Genomic DNA, 22,580 nt, shown 5'->3' with positions numbered 1-22,580 from the left:
TTAGATAAGACCAAGGTCCATCTAGTAAGGACCTTTCTTCCTAGAACGGCCAACCATAAGGTTCCTGGAAGCCCAGTAGCAGGGCATGAAGGCAACAGCCCTCCCCTGATGCTGTTCCCCAACAAGTGGTATTCAGTGTCATATTGCCAAGGTCCTACTCAGCTAACATATCTAATACCTATTAATAGTCTCTTCTCCTTCAGGAACTTGTTTAACCCTCTTTTTAAAGCAGTCTAAAGTGGTGGGCGTCACCACATCTGGTAGAAATGAATTTCATAAACCAATTGGCTGGGTGGGTCCAGTGGATGATTAATGCTTCACTGGAGGAGAGGAGGTACTATCTGCCTTGAAGGAGGTGGTGGTGCATCCCTTTCTTATGAGGGTCCCCCTGGACCCAGAAATGTTAAAACTATTGCCCAGTGGCAAATATCCTTTTTTGGGGCAAGGTGCTTAAGAAGGTGGTGGTGCTCCAGTTTCAAGCGTGCTTGGAGGAAACTCATTACTTGGATCCATTCCAGTCTGGATTCAGGCCTGGCCATGGCACTGAAACAGCCTTGGTTGCTCTGGTTGATGACATCTGTCAGGAGAGAGATAGGGGGAATGGGACCATGCTCATTTTCCTGGATCTCTTGGTGGCTTTTGATACTGTTGACCACAGTATCCTTCTGGAGTTTCTCAGGGTGATGGGGGTTGGGGGGCATTGTGCTTCAGTGGTTCTGCTCATACCTCCAGGGCTGCTTCCAAAAAGTTGGGAGGCTACTGTTTGGCTCCATGGGAGCTGTGTTCTGCAGGGTTCCATCTTGTCCCCTGTACTATTTAATATCTATATGAAGCCACTGTGAGTTGTCATCTGGAGATTTGGAGTGAGGTGTCATCAATAAGTGTTTAATGCTTTATGCTTAATGTTTTTAGCTTAATGTGTTTCTCTGTTACTGATTTTATTCTATATTGTATTTTAATCCTGTTTGTACACCGCCCAGAGAGCTATTAGCTATGGGCGGTCTAGAAATGAAAATAAATAAATAAATAAAATAAATAAATAAGCAGATAACACCCAACTCTGTCTCTCTATTCCCTGAATTGGGAGAGGCAGTTGAGGTGCTGGACCTGTGCTTGGAGGTAGTGATGGGCTTGATGTGAGCCAATAAATTGAGGTTGAATCCTGAAAAGACAGAGGTGTATTGTGTCCAGATTTCTCATGTCCAGGAGGTGGGAAGACAGCCTGTTCTGGAAAGGGTTGCACTCCCCTTGAAGGAGCAGGCCTGCAGCTTGTGTGCACTTCTGGATCCAACATTGTCACTGGAGGCTCAGGTGGCTTCAGTGGCTAGAAGTGCCTTTTTCCAGCTCTGGCTGGTTCACCAGCTTCGGTACCTTTGGGACAGACATGACTTGGCCACATGCTCTCCATGCTCTCGTAACTTCCAGATTGAATTACTGTAATGTGCTCTACATGGGGCTGCCCTTGAGGATGACTCAACTGGTCCAAAATGAAACAGCCAGATTACTGGCTGGGGTTCCCTTTAGATCTCATATAATCCCTGTTTTAAAGCAACTGCATTGATTGCCAGCTCGTTTCTGGGTCCAATTTAAGGTGCTCATGTTAGTGTTTAAAGCCCTAAACAACTTAGGTCCCAAATATCTGAAATATTGCCTCCTTCCCTACAGACCCCTTCAGGTGTGGGGATCAGCACAAGGGGCCCTTTTGGTAGTTCCACCATCCTCGGAAGCTTGGGAGGTGGTGGCCCAGAAGAGAGCATTTTCTGTGTTGGCCCCTAAGTTGTGGAACCCACTTCCAACCGAGTTGCTTCTGGCAACTTTGCTGTATAGTTCTAGGTGAATGCTGAAAACTCTTTAGTTTGGCCTTTGACACTTGAGACATGTATTTTTAGGATTCACCCTATTTGGGGATTTTAGGTTGTTTTTAAATCGTTTTTAATGTCATATTTTAAAATTGTTGTAACCTGCCCTGATACCTTTGGGTGAAGGGTGGGTAGCAGATGATGATGATGATGATGATGATGATGATAACCGCATGTATGAAGAAGTACTTTATTTTCTCTGTTGTAAACAAACTTCTCCAGATGACCCCAAATTTACGTGTTATGGTAGATGGAGAAAAGCTGCTTTTCTCTCTCTGTACATCCTATAACCTATCAATGTTGTGACCTCAAGATGTTGTTGGACTACTACTCCCATCAGTCACAGGCAGCATTGTAGTCCACAACATCTGGAGGGCATCCCTACAATATTTCATTGTTCTTTTTTCTAAAGTAAGCAGCACCAAATGCTTTCCCTTCTGTAAGGAAAAATATATTCTTTGGGGAATATATTCCCAAATATTGTGATTGTTTTCATTGCCCTTTTCTGCACTATCTTCAGTTCTACAATACCTTTTTTTTAGAAGTGGGAACAGGGACTGTATATGGTATTCCAATGCAGATACACCAGGGATTTTATAATATAGGCAACTACAATACTGCCCGTCTTATTTTCACCCCCTAAGAAACCCAAGCATGAAAGACTGCTCTCTCACTTGCCAAGCTGTACAAAACCTATTTTTGTTGAGTTTAAAACATTTTGTTTGTGAGAGAATTCACAGTGGATTTTATGCTTTGTATACATTGTGAGTGAATGCATGGACAATGTGGCAAAGAGTGTCTATGTCTATCTCTTTCCCTTTTAATGCATCACATGCACAAACTGGCTAAAAACAACCACCATTTTCTTTCCAGTCATCACCTCTAATTTTTAGTGCATTCTGCTTTGCTGGCAATCTTCTGTGGTAGCAGCCTAGGGTGGGATAAAGGTGATTCAGGAGCCTTTGTCACTATACAATTAGGCTGCAGGAAAATTTCCTGCATTGGAGACAAGACATTAAAAAGACACTCATCATCATCTTCACTTTTATTTATAAAGCAGCTGAAATTACTAGGCGCTTGTACAATAACTTTTTTTTTTAAAAAAAAGCTATTCTTTGCCCACAAGCTCTCAATTAAAAATTAACCAGTGCAATAGTAAGGAGTACTAAAGGAAACAAAAAGAGCTGCCATGGAGAATGCTTAAATCACATAAATAGCATATTATTTAAAATATTTATATTGGGTTGTATCCACTGTAGTGCTGTCATAAGTCTGCCAGTGCAAGGATTTCTGCTTGTACAGCGGGACTTCCACCCTCTCCTCTCCCCATGTGCCCCTTCAATCTGTTCTAGGGGTTTCCCCAAAACTTGGGTGCAAATTGGGAAGAGTGCAGGTTGTGTGCAGGAGGAGGAGGGGGGAAGTCCTGCTGCACAAGTGGAAATCCTTGCGTTGACCGGAGGCATTACTTGATTACCCTTCATTGTTTTATCTCGATGTCCCTGCTGTCTGTGATCCTGCTGCTGTTTTGTGGATGTAGATTTTTTGAACTGTTAACAGAATTAGTATAACACTTCATTTTGCATGAAATCAAGAGTAGCAAACAAAGCTCTCTAGATCTGCTATGTTACATTTTAAGTCAGTATGAAAATGCATTTGGCAGTAAGGTGGGTGGTGTGTTCTAATGAGGCTGCCATGCTGCTCCCAGAGCTTTTCTTTCCTGGGTTGCAATCCAGAGACCCTCTAAAGTACATACATATGTGCAATGGAGTTTTGGACTTTTTTTCTCACAAGCATATAGCAGCTTCTTCTACAATATCACAGACTAGTTTGAAAACCAGGACTGGGGAACCTGTGGCCTTCCTGATGCTGTTGGACTCCATCTCTCATCAGCATGAGCCAGCTTGGCCAATAATCAGAGACCCTCTGTAGTCCAGCAACATCTGGAGGGCCACAAGTTCCCTACGTCTTCTGTAAGCTCTTTCCAAGGTTTTTAAAATAGCTTGTCAAACAGCAACTTGAACCTCTGATGGAAAAAAAAAATTGAGGTGGGATATATCAAGAAACCTCACTGCTCAGCTCTCTGGTTGTGGACCTAATTTGATTTAAAGTGGGACATATTTGTCCACTTAGACTGTCACTGGAAAGTTCAGGGCTGGCAGTAACAGAGCTAAAATCACAGGTATGGGAATACACTGTTTTGTGTTTGACATATTTGTGTGCATTAGTATAAGTGTTTTCTGTTTTTTTCCCACTTCACATGTAGAAGCACCTATTAGCTTTGGCAGTTTGATAAGCAAAGAAAGCCAGTGCTGTTCAAACATCTGCTAGGAATTTAATGAAACAAACCCCAAAGGGTATGACCCTCAACTGCACATTAACCCACATAGAGTTCCCATGGGGGATTGGGGGAGGGAGAACTCTGATATATATCAAGCTGCTCTCCAGTATCTGAAATGCATTCCCAGGACTCTTAACCAGTGAGGAAGCACATACTGAGTCTAAAGCTGCAATCCTATGCAAACCTGAGAGGAATCTCTGTTGAATTTATTGGGTATTAAGAGTAAACATGAATAGGGCTGGGCTGATTACTTAGGCCACATTCACTTCATAGATTTATTCCACCATCATTCCACTTTAAACAGTCGTGCTTTCCTCCAAAAAGCCTGGGAAGTGTAGTTTGTGAAGGGTGCTGAGAGTGGTTAGGAGACCCTATTTCCCCTCACAGACCTGCAGTTCCCAGAGTTCTCTGGGAAGAGGGGCTGACTGTAAAACCACTCTGACAATGGTAGCTCTGTGAGGAGAATAGGAGTCTCCTAAGAACTCTCAGAACCTTTCACGAACTACACTTCCCAGGATTATTTGGAGGAAGCCGTGACTATTTAAACTGGAATCATAGTAGAATAAATGTATGGTGTGAAAATGGCCCTACTCAGCAAAAAGAGAAGGGAGCAAAAGTAGAGAGAGAAACTGGTGTTTCGCGAGGATTGCCTGAGATTCCACTTAGGCTTGTGGAACCAGCTTTCCATTAAAGAGAAACTGCTAACACCAACTTTAGGCTCTCCTGGAATTTGACCAGGACATGCTGCCTGCTCCAGTAACGCCACCATTCCGTTTGGCCCAGTAGAGGAGCTTTCTTTAGAACACAGCATCAGGTTTTTTACGTAAGAGCTTCTAAATATATCTAACAGCAGTGGCATCAAATAGACCACAGGTGGGCAATCTGCAGCCCCTCGCCTCATTTTATGTGCCCCATTCTTGCATCCTATTAAAGTTCTTTCTTTCATGTTCCTTTCCTCCTTATTTTTCCTGGTTTTTAAAACTGCTTTTCCATGTAGTTTCAGAACAACTGGAAGGGATGGTATTTTATTTAATAAAAAGAAATTAGTTGTTTTTTAACTGCGTTGTATGGCTTGGGAAAATAAGTCCCCCCGCCCTCAGCCATCTGAGAGCAAATGAGCAGGCTTCTACCATACATGTATTTGTCTGTGTAGCATGCTAAAGTCAGAAAGGAATCCTTTTCACTTGCTTTCCAGGACTGTATTGGTCTGTTGTAATTTTTTTTGGTAAAAAATATCCTCCATATTCTTTAAAGAGTAACTCCATCAAACCTAGTAAGGCTTACTTCTGAGGAGACCTTTCTAGGATTGGGAATTCTGATCTGAGATAGCAATGTTGAAAACTGAAGCAGAGTAGTCTTTGTTCGAGATTAGCCAACCCAGAACATTTATGTCTATGGCTCCACCTATCATTATTTTTGGCACTGCCCAACACTGGCATGCGCCCCCCAACAAAATTTGGCCTTAACACAGAAAACATTGTTCACTCCTGAAATAGACTATGTTGCAGCCTTTTCTTATTGTCATTTCCCTGGCATCTAAACCTAACATAGCTGCAGATATTACATAGGAACATAGGGAGCTGCCTTATACTGAGTCAGACCATTGGTCCATCTAGCTCAGTAGTGTCTACACTAACTGGCAGTAGCTCTCCAGGGTTTCAGGCAAGGAGTTTCTCCCAGCCCTACCTGGAGATGCCAGGGATTGAACATAGGACCTTCTGCATGCATGGTAGATGCTCTACCACTGAGCTACAGGCCTTCCCCAAGGGCCTCAATATTGAGGTCACAGATACTTGCCCCACCTTCCACCTCACCATGTTCTAATGAGACTGGAGTGATCTACATACAAAGTCAAGAGTTGTTGCGGTGGGTGTTGCCTGTCCCTCAACTCTCGACTTTGCTTGCAAACCTTGGACTGCACATGCTTTACTGTCTTAGTTTAGCATGAAGTACATGAGAGACACTAAAGTTCTCAAGAATAGAGGAGTGAGCAAAAGGCAACGTGCTTTCTATTCTGCCAGAGAACATTATGTATTTTTTTATTTGAGAAAGGGAAGCTGAATGGATTCTGTTGTGCTTATACTAAGCACAGTGGTGACACATACCCTTGGCATACAGAGATTCTTGAAACTGGAAGATCCAGTCACATTCTTTTGTACTTGACAGACTGGCCACCTCCATCTGTCTCTTTCAGTAGTCCAGAGGGATCTTCGGTGGATAGCAAGGTTGTGCTCAGAAGAAGCAAAATGTCCTGCCCAGAGCCCGAGACACGATACAGAGGCGAGGCTTGGTTTAATTCTCGTTTTATTAGGGTGATGGTTACATCCAAAGTAGTGCACTTCATAAACCTGTCTACTCTAGCTAACTACTTTCCCTAGCTAAGCTACCTAAGCAGTCTCTGCAGCATGTGGGGAGAGTTGACTCACTGGAGTTTGGGTGGGCACCTGCTTAAGTAGGGAAGGTCTTTGCCTGTAACCGACAGTTCCACCCTCTGGGAGTCCCTCTTCTTGTGCGGGGTGAGGGGCGGGCCAAGCATCCGACGCCCAATCCAACAGTAGGGTTTCGCTAGGTGACGGTGTGACCTCAGGGAGCGGGAAGCTGGTCGGTGGAAAAGCGGTTGAAGTGTCAGGCAGGGATTCTGGTGCGGGTGGGGTTGGTGTGTGCGCAGGGTTGCTTCCCAATGGCTCAGACAGGGAACTCGCAGACAGGGCGGGATCTGCCTCGACAGGAGGGATAGGCGAGGAAGTCTGCGGGCAGACAGAACCCCCCTCCTATAACATCACCAGGGACCTTGTCCTCATCTGACTCCTCTCCCTGATCTAACTCCCCTTGCGCCTGGGGTGCAAAATCATCCCCCCCTCAATGCACCATCTCCCTCCACCCCCTGGGCGAGTGACTGTCTCCTTATGCTGAGGGTCACTAAACATCTTGGTCATGGCTGTGATGAAGGCAGTATATTGACCCAAGACAGGGTCATTTCTCAAAAGATACAGGGTAGCCCACTTGGTTGCTTCCCCTTCCGATGATAAATGCCACCTTCACATCATCATTCAGAAACTTGACTTGACCACGCACATGTATAGTTCACACTGGGCAAGGAACGTGGTGAACTGGTCACTCTGTCCACCAAAGTGAGGAGGTAGTCCCACTGGCGCCTTGACTCTGATGGGTGGCATGGCCGCTGGTGTGTACAAGGCTTCGACGGTTCCTTGAAGTCCCCCTTCAGCGGTGCCACTAGCCTCCATGGTGTCTGTAATGGGAGCGTCGGTGAAGGGAGGTGATGGCTGAGTCAAGCTGTCCTGCCCAGAGCCCGAGACAAGAGACAGAGGCAAGGCTTGGTTTAATTCTCGCTTTATTAGGGTGATGGTTACATCCAAAGTAGTGCGCTTCATAAACCTCAGACAGGGAACTCGCAGACTGGGCAGGATCTGCCTCGACAGGAGGGATGGGTGAGGAAGTCTGTAGGCTGACAGAGCCCTCCCCTCCTATAACATCCCCAGGGACCTTGTCCTCATCTGACTCCTCTCCCTTACCTAACTCCCCTTGCGCTTGGGGCACAACACAAAATGGTGTATGTAGTGCTTTTAAACAGTTTAATGTTTCCTTATGCTCAAGAGACTATTGTTATCCTTAACTTACTTTTCAGAACATAAGAAACTGATTGTTTCATTGCCATACGGGAAAAAACGCTTTGAGTATATTTTAGAACAGGGGGTAGCCGACATGATGCCTTTCATATGTTGCAGTATTCTAACTCCTGTAAGCCCCAGCCAGCATGGACAATGTTTGTGGATGATGGGAGTTATAGTCCAACAGTATCTCAAGTACCACATTGGCTACCCCTGTTTTAGAAGCACAGGTTAGTAAAGGTGAAACTTGCATGATGATCACCTTAGTAAGGAACATTCCAGCTGAGTACATATCAGATCTTTTTTTCATTTTTCCTGCCCGCCCTCCAAGGACCTAAGGGTGCTTTACCCATGGATCTTTCTCTCTTTAATGTTCAGTTTAGGCTTTATTATTCCCAGTCTTAGTCTACCATTCTAATCCTCCATGAACAATGCCACAGGTTTCTGGAATCTCTATATGTGTGTTTTTCAAGCATCTCAAGTAGCAGAGGTTTTTTTTTAAAGTACTAAGTAACGAGCAGACCCATGAATGATGTTACTAGAGATGGAATGGTGAGGTTGCCATTCCGTGGATTGATCACAGATTGGTTGGGGTTAAAAGCTTTCATCTTTCCATTTCTTTGCAGTCAATGGTGGCCTTTCTAAAGGATCCAGAAGGAACTCCATTGTGGGAGGAGGATCCTGAAGCCAAAGATGTTGTCCATGTTGACAGTGAAAAGGTACGTAACCAGAACAAAATTCCTTCACAAAATAAACGATGCCTGTTGCTCAGGTAGGTTGGAAACTGAGAATTTTAAAAAATAGAGAATTACAAATTTTGTTACTCTTAAGCTTCTACATTTTTGAAAAGCAGGTATAGTAGAACTGCATGTGCAGCAAGCTAAAATAGTTTTAGGGCACCAGTGAAGTAACATGAGATATAAAAGAGATGCTCTGCAATTGCATGTGGTGCAGGTCCTACCTATGGATCATGGGTGACATGGGTGGGGTGACTGTAGGAGCAAAGTTGAAACTGCCTAATTTCCTCTTATTTTTGCTATATTGCCAAGAAGTGTAATGTTGCCTGCTAATTGATGTAATGTTGTTATATTTATAGTGTTGAAACGGTTTTTGTGTTTGCTGTGATATTTATTGTTATGTTACTGTTTTATTGCTGCTTATTATTTATTTTTGTTATGAAATTGTTTTGTAATTGTTTACTTTGTTGTAAGCAGCTTTGAGCACAATTTTTTGTGGAAAGGCAGCATACAAATAAAAAGGGTGATGATGGTGCATCTCAGCTAGTACAGCCACTCTGGGTAGCAGAATATATGTTGCACTGTCCTTGCTGACTGTTCCTTGAACTTCACAGTTGTGGTGTAGTTGCACTATACTGCATAGAATGGTAGAGATGATAGGATATCACATGGTAGCGCATAAACAAAATCCTCAGACTTCTATTTATTCAGCCCACGAGAGTGCATTCATTTTTCACATTCCACAGTGTTAAATTAAAATACCCACATGCTATTTTCCTGCTTCCCATAAGCTCATTTCAGAATAAAACCTTGCAAAACTTGCAGTCCTGAACTCAGAAACACTTGCTTAACAACCCTTTAAGTTTTCATGGTGATACACGAAACACTCAGACTTTGAACTCTAGATTCTCTCTAAAGCAAGAGGGGAAAAATCCAGACCCCTGTTGGACTTTTTTTCTGTCAGTGGTCTCATAATTTGTTGAAATTAATTAAAACTCAGCCATGTTCACAGTACCTGTGATCCTATTACTGACCTTGCCCCATACTCTGAACTTCATCTTCTGTAGTTTAAAAGTTAAAAAAATGTCTGGCTGATTTTTAATTAATTTAAGAAATTTAACATTGGAGTCTATGATAGCGCCAAGCATGCTCAGTAAGAACTAACTGTCAGGGTTCTAAAAGCCAGACTCACAAGCTGTTTGACTTGGCTAATCAGGGGGCCACACCCATGCCAGACATTTATTCCACTTTAAACAGTCATGGCTTCCCCCAAAGATTTCTGGAAAGTGTAGATTGTGGAGGGTGCTGAAGGTTGTTAGGGGACTCCTATTGCCCTGACCGAGCTCCAGTGGCTAGAGTGGTTTAACAGTCAGCCCCTCTTTTGGGGACTATAGCTCTGTGAAGCTCAGCATCCATCACAAACTACACTTCCTAGGATTCTTTGGGGGACACCATGACAGTTTAAAGTGAAATAAAGGTCTGGTGTGGATGTGGCCAGAGAGGCTTTAGTTTAAATTTGGGTGGGAGACTACATGTTCTTGCTGTAGAATAAAAAGGTGGGGGGAACCCTGAAAAACAATGATACTGTTTACAATGTTTTTCTTTTGGAAAGGAAAGGGCTTTCCCTCTGCCCAGTGACCACCTACCTAATATTTTCCCCTCCCTACCCCTCCCCTTCCTCCCCTTCTCACCCACTTTCCCCTCCCTGCCCCTCCCCTAGGTCAGTTTCATCTATCCTAAGCATGATTGTACAGGAGCAAATCCCACTGAATTGAAAAAAACATGCAAATGATCAAACCTGTCCTCCCATCCTCCCTCCTATCCCCTCCCTCTTGCCCCTTCCCTTCCCATTCCTTTGCCCAGCCCTCCCCTTCCAATCTTCTCCCAATGCCTTCCTCCTTCCCTTCCCCTCTCCCCTCCTTCCAAGTGACACAGTAAGTGGATTGGACTGTGAAAGACCAACCCAATTTGTGTTTGCATTTTTACAGATTTGTAGGGCAGTACGAGAGCCAGTGTGGTGTATGGTTAAGGTGTTGGACTATGACCTGGGAGACCAGGGTTTGAATCCCCACACAGCCAGGAAACTCACTAGATGACCTTGGGCCAGTCACTGCCTCTCAGCCTCAGAGGAAGGCAATGGTAAACCCCCTCTGAATACCGCTTACCATGAAAACACTATTCAGAGGGTCGCCATAAGTTGGAATCGACTGGACGGTAGTCCATTTAGGGCAGTACAATATCTCAATGAACTTACAAGATCTGAACAGGGTGGTTTATAACAAATGCTGTTGGAGGTCGCTGATTCATAGGGTTGCTGATTCATAGGGTTGCCATAAGTCATAATCAATTTGAAGACACATAACACATACACACACAATATCTCAGAGAGGAGGTCAGGTCTCCTGCTCCCCTGGTGCATTCACCATAGCTGCCTGATTTCCCTGCTTTTTAAAGTTTGATAGAAATATCTGTGGACTATAGGTACGTTCTTAAACTGCAAGGGTTTTTTGCCTATTAGTGAATACTTCATTAGCTTGTTCATACTTAGGGCATACATTGGTTCTATCTGTCATAGATATAAATATTGTTTAAATGGCATGGTACTACTATGTGTTTCTACAGCAAGTTATAGCTTCAAATTGAATACAACATCAATGGTTAGTGGAATTAACATATTAATCAATTGGAACCGATTAAATGGGTGATATGATCTAATTTAAATGTAGACAGATTTGAGGAATGGGTGAAAAGGGAGAAGGGCTGTTGCTTAGTGGCACAACGCATGCTTATTTGGTATAAGGCAGCTTTCTGCGTTTCTACTCAGCTTGCCATGGGTGTACTACTTACCCTTATCGTCTCCCTCAAAGAGCTGTTTGTTCAATCTGAGAATTGTTTAGGGATGCAAACACACTTTTAGGGTTTTTTATACATATAAGTTCAAAATTAATATATGTAACTTGCTGTGAATCCTTGGGATCAGATAGGACATGAATTGAAATAAATAAAAGTATCTTAAACAAGGGAATTATTCCATGGGGAATGTGCACTGAGTTGCACCACAGGAATTGGTTGGCACAAAGTGGGTTCTAATATGTTAAGGGGGAATATAAAAACCACATACGAGAATCTAACTGGGACAGAATTAGCTTTTTTCTCAGTTCTAGTTGGCATGAGTCACAGAATAGGAAAATGAATCACATAGTGCTCAAATACTATTCTTTTTAAAAGCTTGGAGGATTGGGATGACATAAATCACAACCAAAATATAGACACGTTGATGGTTTATAGGTCTGAAACATTGACAGATATTTAAGGGTCATGACAAATCCTTTTGAGCTGAGGGACACTGTAAAAGCAACAGGAAACTGATGTCTTAATGTGGGCAAATGAGGGATATGGCAAGGGTGAGTGACGTGCCCTAGGTCTCACATGCCACAGTTAGAGGCTGTAAACCCAGTAAGAGTTTCCTAGCCATCAAGTTGTTTTGATTTAAGAGCATTCAATTCATAACAGCTGAGAACGGTCCTAAATCATACAATTACTTTTCTTTGTTTTGAAACTCAGCCTTGTTCTACTAGTTCCTGCTCTTTCTCTGGTAACCCTGAGCAACATATGTTGTATTTTTTTTGCCCTGTTGATTTTAAATTTTAATTGATTGGTCTCTCGCTGGTATTTCATAGTCATTTCAATTTCTTAGCTTTCATTTTGATATTAGGAACAGTTACTTTGGCATTCACTTTTTGTAAGAAGATTAATTTTTAATGTTCACCTTTCTGTTCTCTATTACTAGCTCTCTTGGGGTCATTTTCAATTTAAAAATTTCATCTTGCCTTTCTCATCACACTGACTCCGAAAAATCCATTCTTGCAGCCCTTCATAGCCTATATTGGTTTGTGTTGAAAAGAAACAAGCTATTTTTTTCTGTTGAATTTAGTGCTTAATAAAAGTGGGGTGGATGTTTCATTGATGAAAATAGTCATAAACGTGATCAACAACAACAGACTGCGTATCTTATGCACCCTATAGCATGTTTATTTTTGGACAGCTGCTTGCCATTTTCTGGGTAGTATGTATTGCAGGGGTAACTAGCGTGTTGCCCTTCGTATATTGTTAGACTACAACTCCTATCAGCCTTGACCACTGGGCATGATGGTTAGGGCTGATGGGAACTGTAGTCTCGCAACATCTGGAGAGCACCACATTGGCTTCCCCTGATATATTTGTAGGGCCCCTATCAGAATAGCACCTTTATTTTCCCAGCCCTTTTCAGGTACGGTTTCTTATATCTGAATTGAACCACTGTGAACCTTAAGCTCATGCCCTTCCCCCCCTTTTATTTATTTTAGTATATTAGTATTTTAATATTTAGTATTCCTGTGTGTTTTTGAATTCTATATGTGGTTTTAATTGTATATTGATGTTTTATCCTGTTGTGAACCGCCCAGAGAGCTTCGGCTATGGGGTGGTATAGAAATTTATAAATAAATAAATAAATAAATTTTATTTAGTACCTACAGGAAGGAGAGCAAAACCTTCTGCTTTCAGCTTTAAACAAGTTATAGTTCCCTGTGATGTCAGAACTTGTGGAATTATAGTTTGTTTTTACAGCAATTTGTGGGGGGAAAAGCCAGAATCCAATCATGATTTCAGATCCTGACTTGTTTTGGAACCATTAAAAAAAAGTTCCCCAAGTCACAGGGTACTGTGATTAATTTAAAGTGAGCAACAGATGTTTCCAATCCTCTCCATTTTGGACAGAAGAGGAGAAAAGATGTCATGGGGCTGCAGACGCCTGAGACTTACTACAAGTAATTCATAAAGCAGGAAACCATGTTTTCCTGTTACATCTGAAATGGACCTTAGTGTTCTAGGTTAACTTTTTTGTGAGAGTATCGAAAAAGAAGGTTGGAAGAGAAACTTAAGTTTGTATCTACTTTTAAATAACCTACAGCTCTATAGTGTCTTGGCTATAAAGCCAAGAAAGGGATGAAATGAACCAACAAGAACTTGAAGGGTTTCCCTAAAGAATATGCCAGGAAGCTTAAAACCGCGATGATTAAAAGAAAGTCATATTGTATTGTCACAATATAATTAGGGGAAAATACAATGATGAGAATACACAAAGAACAGAAGACAAAACACTGAAAAGACAAATGAATAATATATGCAGCACATAACTAGCAATACTAAGGCCTAAAATCTGATGTGGGTGTAAAATTGTACATAAATATACCAGTACAGATGAGATATTTCTTAATGTTCTGAATAAACCCCTTCTGAGTAAATCCCACTGGAAGGTTAGCCAATTAATATGTTTTGGATTATCCTTTTTTAGGAAAACATATCAGCAGGAAAACCAAATCAGCAGGAAAATGAACATCTCTGGCTTTTTTGTAAGAATCTGTGACAATATTCCATATGTACTAGTTCTTTGTAGTTACTATGAAGCTGCAAGAATCTGCTTCTAGCAAACTCACACTGTAGTCTTTAAGATAAATTAAATGAGTCCTTTAAAAATCAGTGGGTTGCTTTGCTATTGCAAGAAATGCATCTTCTCACAATCTCAACCAGAATTCATATGTGCCATATCTTAGTAAAAAACACAAAACATCTTGGTTTCCTAAATGTTTGTCATAGTGGCCATCTTTGATTGCTTTTGAACCCCTTGGACATGGGGACATTGCTAAGTCCTTAAAAGGCACATGCCCATGACACAAATGTGCATACAATTTGTATATGTATGAATGCAAATGAAGGCCAACTTTCAGAGGGAAAGCTGCCCTGTGAGCAAGTAAATTAAAAAAAAGAAGAAGGAAGGGTCCTGGGCTACCCCCTAACAACATCCCTGCTTGGATCATCATGTGAATGCAGCCATTTTTTCCAGTTTTTGTGCCTCTTGGCTATAAATATGGCACAGCAACACTGTAATTTAAGCCCCTAGCACAGGCCTATCCTTGCTCCATATATCAACATATCTACAAGTAGAGTGCAAGTGAAGTTCAGAAATGTTGAACTGCAGGTAACTCAAGCAACTAAGGCTGCAATCCAGTACACACTTACCTGGGAGTAAGTCCTATTGAACCCGATGGATCTTATTTCTGTGTAGACATGTATTGGATTACAGCCTAAGCTGGTTATGAGGAGAGCATGGTGATGGTGTTGGGCACTTTTGTTATCAAAGCTGTTGAACCAAATATCTGCAGTGAGCTATGCAGATTCCACTCCTTGAGGGTAGTACAATGTGTATCTTGCTTGCTTGCTCCAGTCTAAGTACAGGAGGCACCAGCAGGTAGGCAGGCGTTTCATCTGAGCCCTTGTTTGATGGCAAATCTCCCTGAAGGCTATGTACTGAAGCAGTGACATTTTGCAGCCTACAGATCTTTGTGCTAGTGGTATATCATCTTGGCTAGACTTCTGCTCTATTTGCTAAATGTCTCTTTATATGTTCTATACAAGAAATTTATGGGAATATGTTACTTAAATTTAGGTTCTGATGATGCCATGTTTTTCTCTTTGGGTTTTAAGGAACTTAAAAGGCTTTTGAAGAAGGAAGATAGGCCTCTGTTGCTGATGTTCTATGCCCCATGTAAGTAATCTAATATGCAAGATCTCAATTTTCATTTTTTCATTTGATGCTCCAGTAGAGTAATAGTTGTGGGCTCACCATTAAATTATATATTTCGTGCATCAGGATTCAATACTGTGTGCATATGATTACCATATGGTTTTCTTTACTTCATATTCTTTGCTAAATTCTTACCCCAAATTTCAGCCTAAATGCTAGAATCATAGAATCATAGAGTTGGAAGGGGCCTATAAAGCCATCGAATCCAGCTCCCTGCTCAGTACAGGAATCCAAAGATACTTATTTGCTTTCTGTAGAAGCATTCTTGCCCAACAAGACTACTTTTCTGGTGGGTTCAAATTGTCTGGGCAGATGTTGCTGGCTCAAAGTAATCAACACCCCCCAAAAGGAGGGGGAAGCATGAGGTCAATATCAGACAAATCACCAGTAGAGGAATTGAGGGTCTGAGTCCCAACAGGAAGTTCATGTGCAAGTCAGATGCAGCTCATGGCTTTATGTATACACGCAAATATAGGTTCACAGATAACTAGTCTCATTTTCTTTAGAAAGAAAGGCTTGTATGTCACAAGTACTTTTTCTCTTCTCATCTACTACTCAGAACCTGAGGGTCTAAGCCAGAGGTTTAATTTATTAGTTGTGAATATATCCAAACTGTCTATCTCAAAAGAAATGCCTTGGGGTGCAATCTTGAACTTGTTCCTTGTTCATCTGCTCCTGTGTATCAGATAGTTGATTTGCTCTGTTGCCCGTTGCTTTTCAGTTTGTACCTACATCTCTCTTCCACTACTGGCTACTGTTGTGGGACAGGTGTATATGATCACTTGATACTATGCTTAAATGAAATAGATCTTGTGTTAGTCATGAAAAATGGTATATTTTCATCATATCAATGCAATACCAATGAATGGGACCCAGGGTTGTGTTCCTGAAGATTACTATATTTCAGCTACCATATAAATTCACCCTCTTAATTTACCCTCAATTATTACTAATTCAAACCTTTTATTTTAATTTGCATAATTCATCCTGCCTTGTAAACAGTGCTGGTGTTCCCAGAGTCAGACCTGATCTAGCACCACCCAAAGCTGCTCATTCTTTTAGGCGTGCCTGTTACGAAGGTAGAGGCTCAGGCCAAGGTTATTCACAGTGCACAACTCAAATCAGAGCACTCTTCTCTATATTCCTTGCAGCTTCACTGAAAAAGCAAGGCTCTTACAGTCATCAGTCCCTAAAATACAGAGTTTGAAACCTGTGGGACCAACTACTGCTGTCACTGGGAGCTATCCAAGGTCCTGTAGCACTAAGTAGCTCCCTGCTGATCAAGTACTTTTTTTTTTTTAATAATTTTTATTGAAATTTTTCAAAAGACAAACAAAACAAAGTCAAAAAAACATAGCAATACATCAACAAAAAATAAAAATAAAATAGTTGACTTCCGATTTGTCGCAGATCAGCTATAAGTATATAATATACATCAAACCTGTCCCTTAATGTATACATACAGAATCCCTTTTCTCCGTAGGCTGTCTTAATTAATCGTCAAATCCCAGTATCATCATTTTATTTTGATCTTTCAACAAAAAGTCTAAGAGAGGCTTCCATTCCTTAAGAAATGTATCTGTCGATTTTTCTCTAAGTAAACATGTCAATTTGTCCATTTCTACTAAATCCATTAATTTCAATAGCCATTCTTCCATTGTTGGTATTGATTCCATTTTCCACTTTTGTGCATATAATAATCTTGCTGCCGTAATCATATATAATATTATTCTTCCATATTTCTTTTCTATTTGTTTATCCATAAAACCCAATAAAAAAAATTCTTGCTGATCAAGTACTAAGTAGCTCCCTGCTAATCAAGCTCAGCTTCCTCTGACCTTATCCAGCAACGTGCAAACTTGCAACTTTGAAACAATTTTGAAACAGTACAATCATCTTCACAGATATTTACCCCAGTGATCATCCTGTACAATGCAGGCCAAACTGTGTTGCAGTGAATGAGAGAGTGCCCACATAACATGCATATCAAGTAATAACTATGAATTATTAAAGAAAACCCACCCCAGAGCAGATTTTCAGGGAATATAGAGGATTGCAATGGAAAGGGGAATCTGTGAAAATTTCCTCATCATTTCTGCCTACACAAGTGTCTAGTTAGCAGAGTTGCAGTCTGGTAAAGTCTGGATCTCACCTAGTATAAAAATTACCAATAGTATTTCCATCAGCTGTGTGCTCAAAGGACATCACACCAGCTGCAATTCTAGCCCCAGCTATTGAAGTCTATTCAATAGGATTTATTTCTGAGTAGGCTTGGTTAGGATTGCACTGACCATCTTAAAATATCTGTAAAAGCACCATAAATAATTATAGCAATAAAACAACCTAATACACTCATTAAAATCTGACAAAAGGCTTTGAGAACAAAAATGTTTCAAGTTTCTAGTGAAAGCTTAAATAGAGAGGAACAAACTTAATCCTCTGGGGGACACAGTTGCATAAAGAGGGTGCCACAGCAAAGAGGGTGCTGCTCAACATTATTTGACCTGATAGAATGCAGAACTTCTCCCAATGTGCTGAATGAGCACTTATGCATATACACATTAAAGTGCTCTTGAAGGTATCCAGGATCCAGGCCATTCAGGCATAGAAAGCTAACATATTTTGCATGAATTGTGTCCGGGATTCAGCTCTTGACCTCTCCAGGTAGGAAAGATGCCTGACTAAAATCCTGGAAACACTCTACCAGGTACTATAGACAATACTGAGCTAGATGGATGTGATTTGGTGTAAGGCAACTTCGTTTGTTTCTCAAGAGAAGAGTCAGCACCTTGAATTGGGCCCAGATGCTAAGAGGCAGCCAATCCAATCACACTATTCTAGTCTTACACATTCTTTGGCAGCTGTGTTACACTTGTAGCCATATAGAGTGGGTCATAGAATCATAGAATTGGAAGGGGCCTTGTAGGCCATCGAGTCCAACCCCCTGCTCACAGCAGGAAATCCACAGCTAGAGCATCTCCCGCAGATAGCTGTCCAGCCTCTGCTTGAAGACATCCAACGAAGGGGATCCCACCACCTCCCTAGGCAGTCGGTTCCATTGCCGAACTGCCCTTACTGTCAAGAAGTTCCTTCTAATGTCCAATCTGAATCTACGCTCCTGCAACTTAAAACCATTAGACCTAGTCCTGCCCTCTGGGGCAGCAGAGAACAAATCTGTACCCTCCTGTATGTGACAGCCCTTCAGGTACTTAAAGAGTGCAATCATGTCACCCCTCAGCCTTAGAGTCACAATACACAGCAATAGTCCCCCCCACACACACACAGTAAACACAGGCAGTGCTAAGTAGATTCATGTCTGTAAGCATGCAGTGGGCATGTTCTTGGGATGTCTGCCAACAGTTCTTCAGTTATAGGCCCACCATGTCTTTAGGGACACAAGTCTTTATGCATTATATGTGGATTGTGGGAAACACTGGTGTAACATTGGCAATCACAGTTGCTGTATAAAGTGGCTTATAGTAATCTTTCAGACTTTCAGCATCTTAGATATTTCAACTTTTCTCAGTGCATGTCAATTACTTTCTGTTACTAAGGGGTGACTTGGAAAGTTTAAATATAGGATGTGGTAAATGTGTCTAAATGAGTGTATGTCTGTTGTCACCGTTCTAGAAATGAGTTCGCTACAAAGAAAAAAAAGAAAAGAAAAAGCAAGTATAGAATAAAGATGTAACAAATTTCAAATGCATGAGTGATCATCAACAGTGGCACTGTCTAGTGCTGTTTCATGGCTCTTTTAGGTGACATGTAGTGTAGCCACTGAGATTGTTTTCACCTTCTCAAGGGTGAATATTGCTTCATTTTAGCTGTTGATCACCAAGAGAGCCTATTAGTTGTTGAAAGGAAACCAGCCCAATCTTATTGGATATGGGATTGGTGTTGCATTGCATGGTTTATCCCTTCTAGTGCGGTGGCTTTTGCACAGACCGGTGTTGCAAAATCTCCAGTTTATTCTTTAAGGCATTGTCCTCTGCAACATCTGCTTCATTTATTAAGGCTACTGCTACCTGTGACTTCATAACAATTCTGTAAGCAGCACGTTTTTCCTCCATGCAGATTTATTCTTAACAAACTTACTTTTAAACTTCTGCAGGCAGTTCAGAATTTTTGGACTATATCTCAGAATGGCCTCTGTTTTCTGGCTCACAGCATGTACTGCAACTGCCTGCTGTTTCATATCACTTTGAAACTCTTATGCCTGCTTTAGGGCTGTAAATCATTCCTTCAGGGAGAGTCCATAGCATTGGAACACCTTTATACGCCTACCACCCTAGCAAGTAACTGTTTGTGGGGTTTTTTTTTAACAACAAAGTCTGTTCCTGTAATGCACATCATCTGACCCTTCAGTCAATTTGAACCATTCCCTCTTACACACACTGCTGTTCTGCCCCCTTGCAGTTTTGTTTCCTTTGAAGCAGGAAAACACCTGCTAATATTTGAGACATCAATATTTTTCTTGTTGCTAAATGGCTGTGGCTATATTATTTTAACAACTTGCTTAGTTCTTCCCCACGCCACCTCTAATTTTTCATTCAGTTTTAGTATAGACAATTTGATTTGCTGCTGTTCTCATTTATGCCCAAGACAAAACTAAACCACTAGTCTGAGTCCATTAAACTGGGGATGCTTTCAAAATTTTGATTTGACTGATCATGTTGTGGAGTAGTAACAATAAGTTTGTGGAGTGATACAATGAGTCGGCTATCTACCATAGATGCTGGATAAATCCTATGCCATCGTATTCAACCACCATGTTAGGTTGTTTCTTCACATCTCAAATATTGAACATAAATCATACAGCATCTTTAAATGAAAAGAAAACTTCATGAGATACTTGTGGACCTCAGGAAGTTAGAAAAATAAATAGTGAATCCTAGATGCTTTCTGATCTTTCTAACCATCTGCCCTCTTTGGCTTTGAATATTAGAATCATAGAATAGTAGAGTTGGAAGGGGCCTATAAGGCCATTAAGTCCAACCCCCTGCGCCATGCAGGAATCCAAATCAAAGCATTCCCAACAGATGGCTGTCCAGCTGCCTCTTGAATGCCTCCAGTGTCGGAGAGTCCACTACCTCTCTAAGTAATTGGTTCCGTTGTCATATGGCTCTAACAGTTAGGAAGTTTTTCCTGATGTCCAGTCGAAATCTGGCTTCCTGCAACTTGAGCCCATTATTCCGTGTCCTGCACTGTGGGATGACGAAGAAGAGATCCCGGCCCTCCTCTATGTGACAACCTTTCATGTACTTGAAGAGTGCTATCATATCTCCCCTCAGTCTTCTCTTCTCCAGGCTAAACATGCCCAGTTCTTTCAGTCTCTCCTCTTTAGAAGCATACTTGAAAGGGGGTAGGTGGCATGAAGTAAGCAGGACGAACTTGAATTCTCCATACAGGAGGGTAATTACGACTTGATAGGTATAACAAACTTCGTGGGATGACTCCCATGAGTGGAATACAGCAATTGAAGGATATAACTTGTTCAAAAAGAACAGAAGGAATAAAAAGGGAGGTGGAGTTGTTCTATATGTTAAAAATATATATCCCTGCACAGAAATACAGGAAGATGAGCTTGGTAGCTCCACCGAGAGTATCTGAATTAAAATTAATGGAGCAAATAATAAAAGGAATGCGGTGCTTGGAGTCTGCTACTGACCACCCAATCAAGGAGAAGACGAGAACGTAACTTTTGAAAAACAAATTGCCAATGTTTTGAGGAGGCATGATGTAGTAGTAATGGGAGACTTCAGTTATCCCAGTGTCTGTTGGGAGACAAATTCTGCCAAACACTGCCCTTCCAAGAAATTTCTGACGTGTGTTGGAGATAACTTTCTCCTACAGAACTTGGAGGAAGCAACCAGAGGATCAGCTATCCTGGACTTGATTCTAACCAATAGAGATGATTTGGTGGATGAAGTGGCAGTTACGGGATCTCTGGGGGAAAGTGACCACACCATACTTGAATTCTTGATTTTAACAGAAGCAAATGCTGAGAGTAGCCATACATGCACCCTGGACTTCAGGAAAGCTGATTTTAATAAATTCAGAACAATGGTAAGTATGGTACTATGGCAATGGTTCTAATGAGAAAAGGAGTCCAAGATGGGTGGGAGTTTCTAAAAAAGGACATTCTAAAAGTGCAATGGCAAGCAATTCCAACAAGGAAAAAAGGGGGAAAACAGCAGAAGAAGCCAATGTGGCTTCACAAAAAGCTTAGAGATGACCTGAAAACAAAAAAAGGACACATACAGGAAGTGGAAAGAAGGCCAGGCCACAAAGGAAGAGTACAGGCAGGTATCACGGAATTGCAGGGATGGTGTCAGGAAGGCTAAAGCTGAGAATGAGCTGAGGTTAGCGAGGGATGCTAAAAGCAACAAAAAAGCTTTCTTCAGGTACGTCCATAGTAAAAGGCAGAGAAAAGAAATGGTGGCACAGCTACTCAATGAGGATGGCAAAATGATAACAGATAACAAGAAAAGGCAGAAGTGCTCAATTCCTACTTTGGCTCCGTCTTCTCCCAAAAAAGGGTCTATGACCCTCCCAGGAAACATGAAGTAGAAGGGGCAGGCTTGGAGCTTGAGATTGATAGACAAACGGTCAAGGAATACCTAATCACTTTGAACGAGTTCAAATCGGCAGGACACGATAAACTGCATCCTAGAGTATTGAAGGAACTGGCTGAAGAACTCTCAGAACTGCTGTCTATTATCTTTGCGAAATCATGGAGGACTGATGAAGTGCTGGATGACTGGAGGAGAGCTAACATTGGCCCTACCTTCAAAAAGGGCAAGAATGTCAGGAATGCTTTGATTTGGATTCCTGCATTGAGGAGTAGGTTGGACTTGATGGCCTTATAGGCCCCTTCCAACTCTACTATTCTATGATTCTATGAAAATTCCAAAAGCTAAACTATATTCCACTGCTAAACCAAATTAGGATGGATTTAAAGTGTCAGACAAAAGTTAATCTTTCTTGATTGTATAACAGCATTAAAAATGTTGGCAGTGCTAAACATATTATTCCTTTTTCAAGTGATACATAAATTGTTCAGTGGTTTTGCTCATAAGGGAAAAGGACAGGATTGGAAATAGCATATTATTCAGAGGGACAAAGCAGGGAGAATGAGGGATGCCAAACCTGAAGGTGTACTAGAAGTTTTCCAATGGAGGCAGTTACTTCCCATGAGTGTTGATGGATCCATCTGATAGCAGTCCAAAGGGCATAGTTTAATTCAGTATTATTTAGAGACAGAACCAAATTCAGAAATCACTTTCTCAAAACTACCTAATTGGTGTGGGAAAAATGGCGCATGGCCTTAACACCACCAGTCACAATTATACCTGGATCACTCTTTATTTTATCATGAGAATAAGGACAGGT

General features: G+C 41.5%; 1 protein-coding gene across 6 annotated transcripts in view; it reads left to right on the top strand.

Moving 5' to 3' along the window:
* Window positions 1-22,580, top strand: part of PDIA5 (protein disulfide isomerase family A member 5) — a 271,149-nt gene that overhangs the window by 96,605 nt on the left and 151,964 nt on the right. For all 6 annotated transcript variants that reach the window (XR_009760542.1, XR_009760541.1, XM_061609090.1 and 3 more), the window contains 2 exons: window positions 8,453-8,545; window positions 15,089-15,149. Coding sequence is in view for 4 of the 6 variants with exons in the window: in XM_061609090.1 (XP_061465074.1) it covers window positions 8,453-8,545; window positions 15,089-15,149 (154 nt within the window). In the remaining 2 variants the exon portion in view is untranslated. The remainder of the gene's footprint in view (window positions 1-8,452; window positions 8,546-15,088; window positions 15,150-22,580) is intronic.

This window comes from Rhineura floridana, chromosome 2 (genome assembly GCF_030035675.1).
Source record: "Rhineura floridana isolate rRhiFlo1 chromosome 2, rRhiFlo1.hap2, whole genome shotgun sequence".
NCBI classification, from domain to species: Eukaryota; Metazoa; Chordata; class Lepidosauria; order Squamata; family Rhineuridae; genus Rhineura; species Rhineura floridana.
Note: the sequence above shows the minus strand (reverse complement) of the source record. Positions and strands in the feature narration are given on the sequence as shown.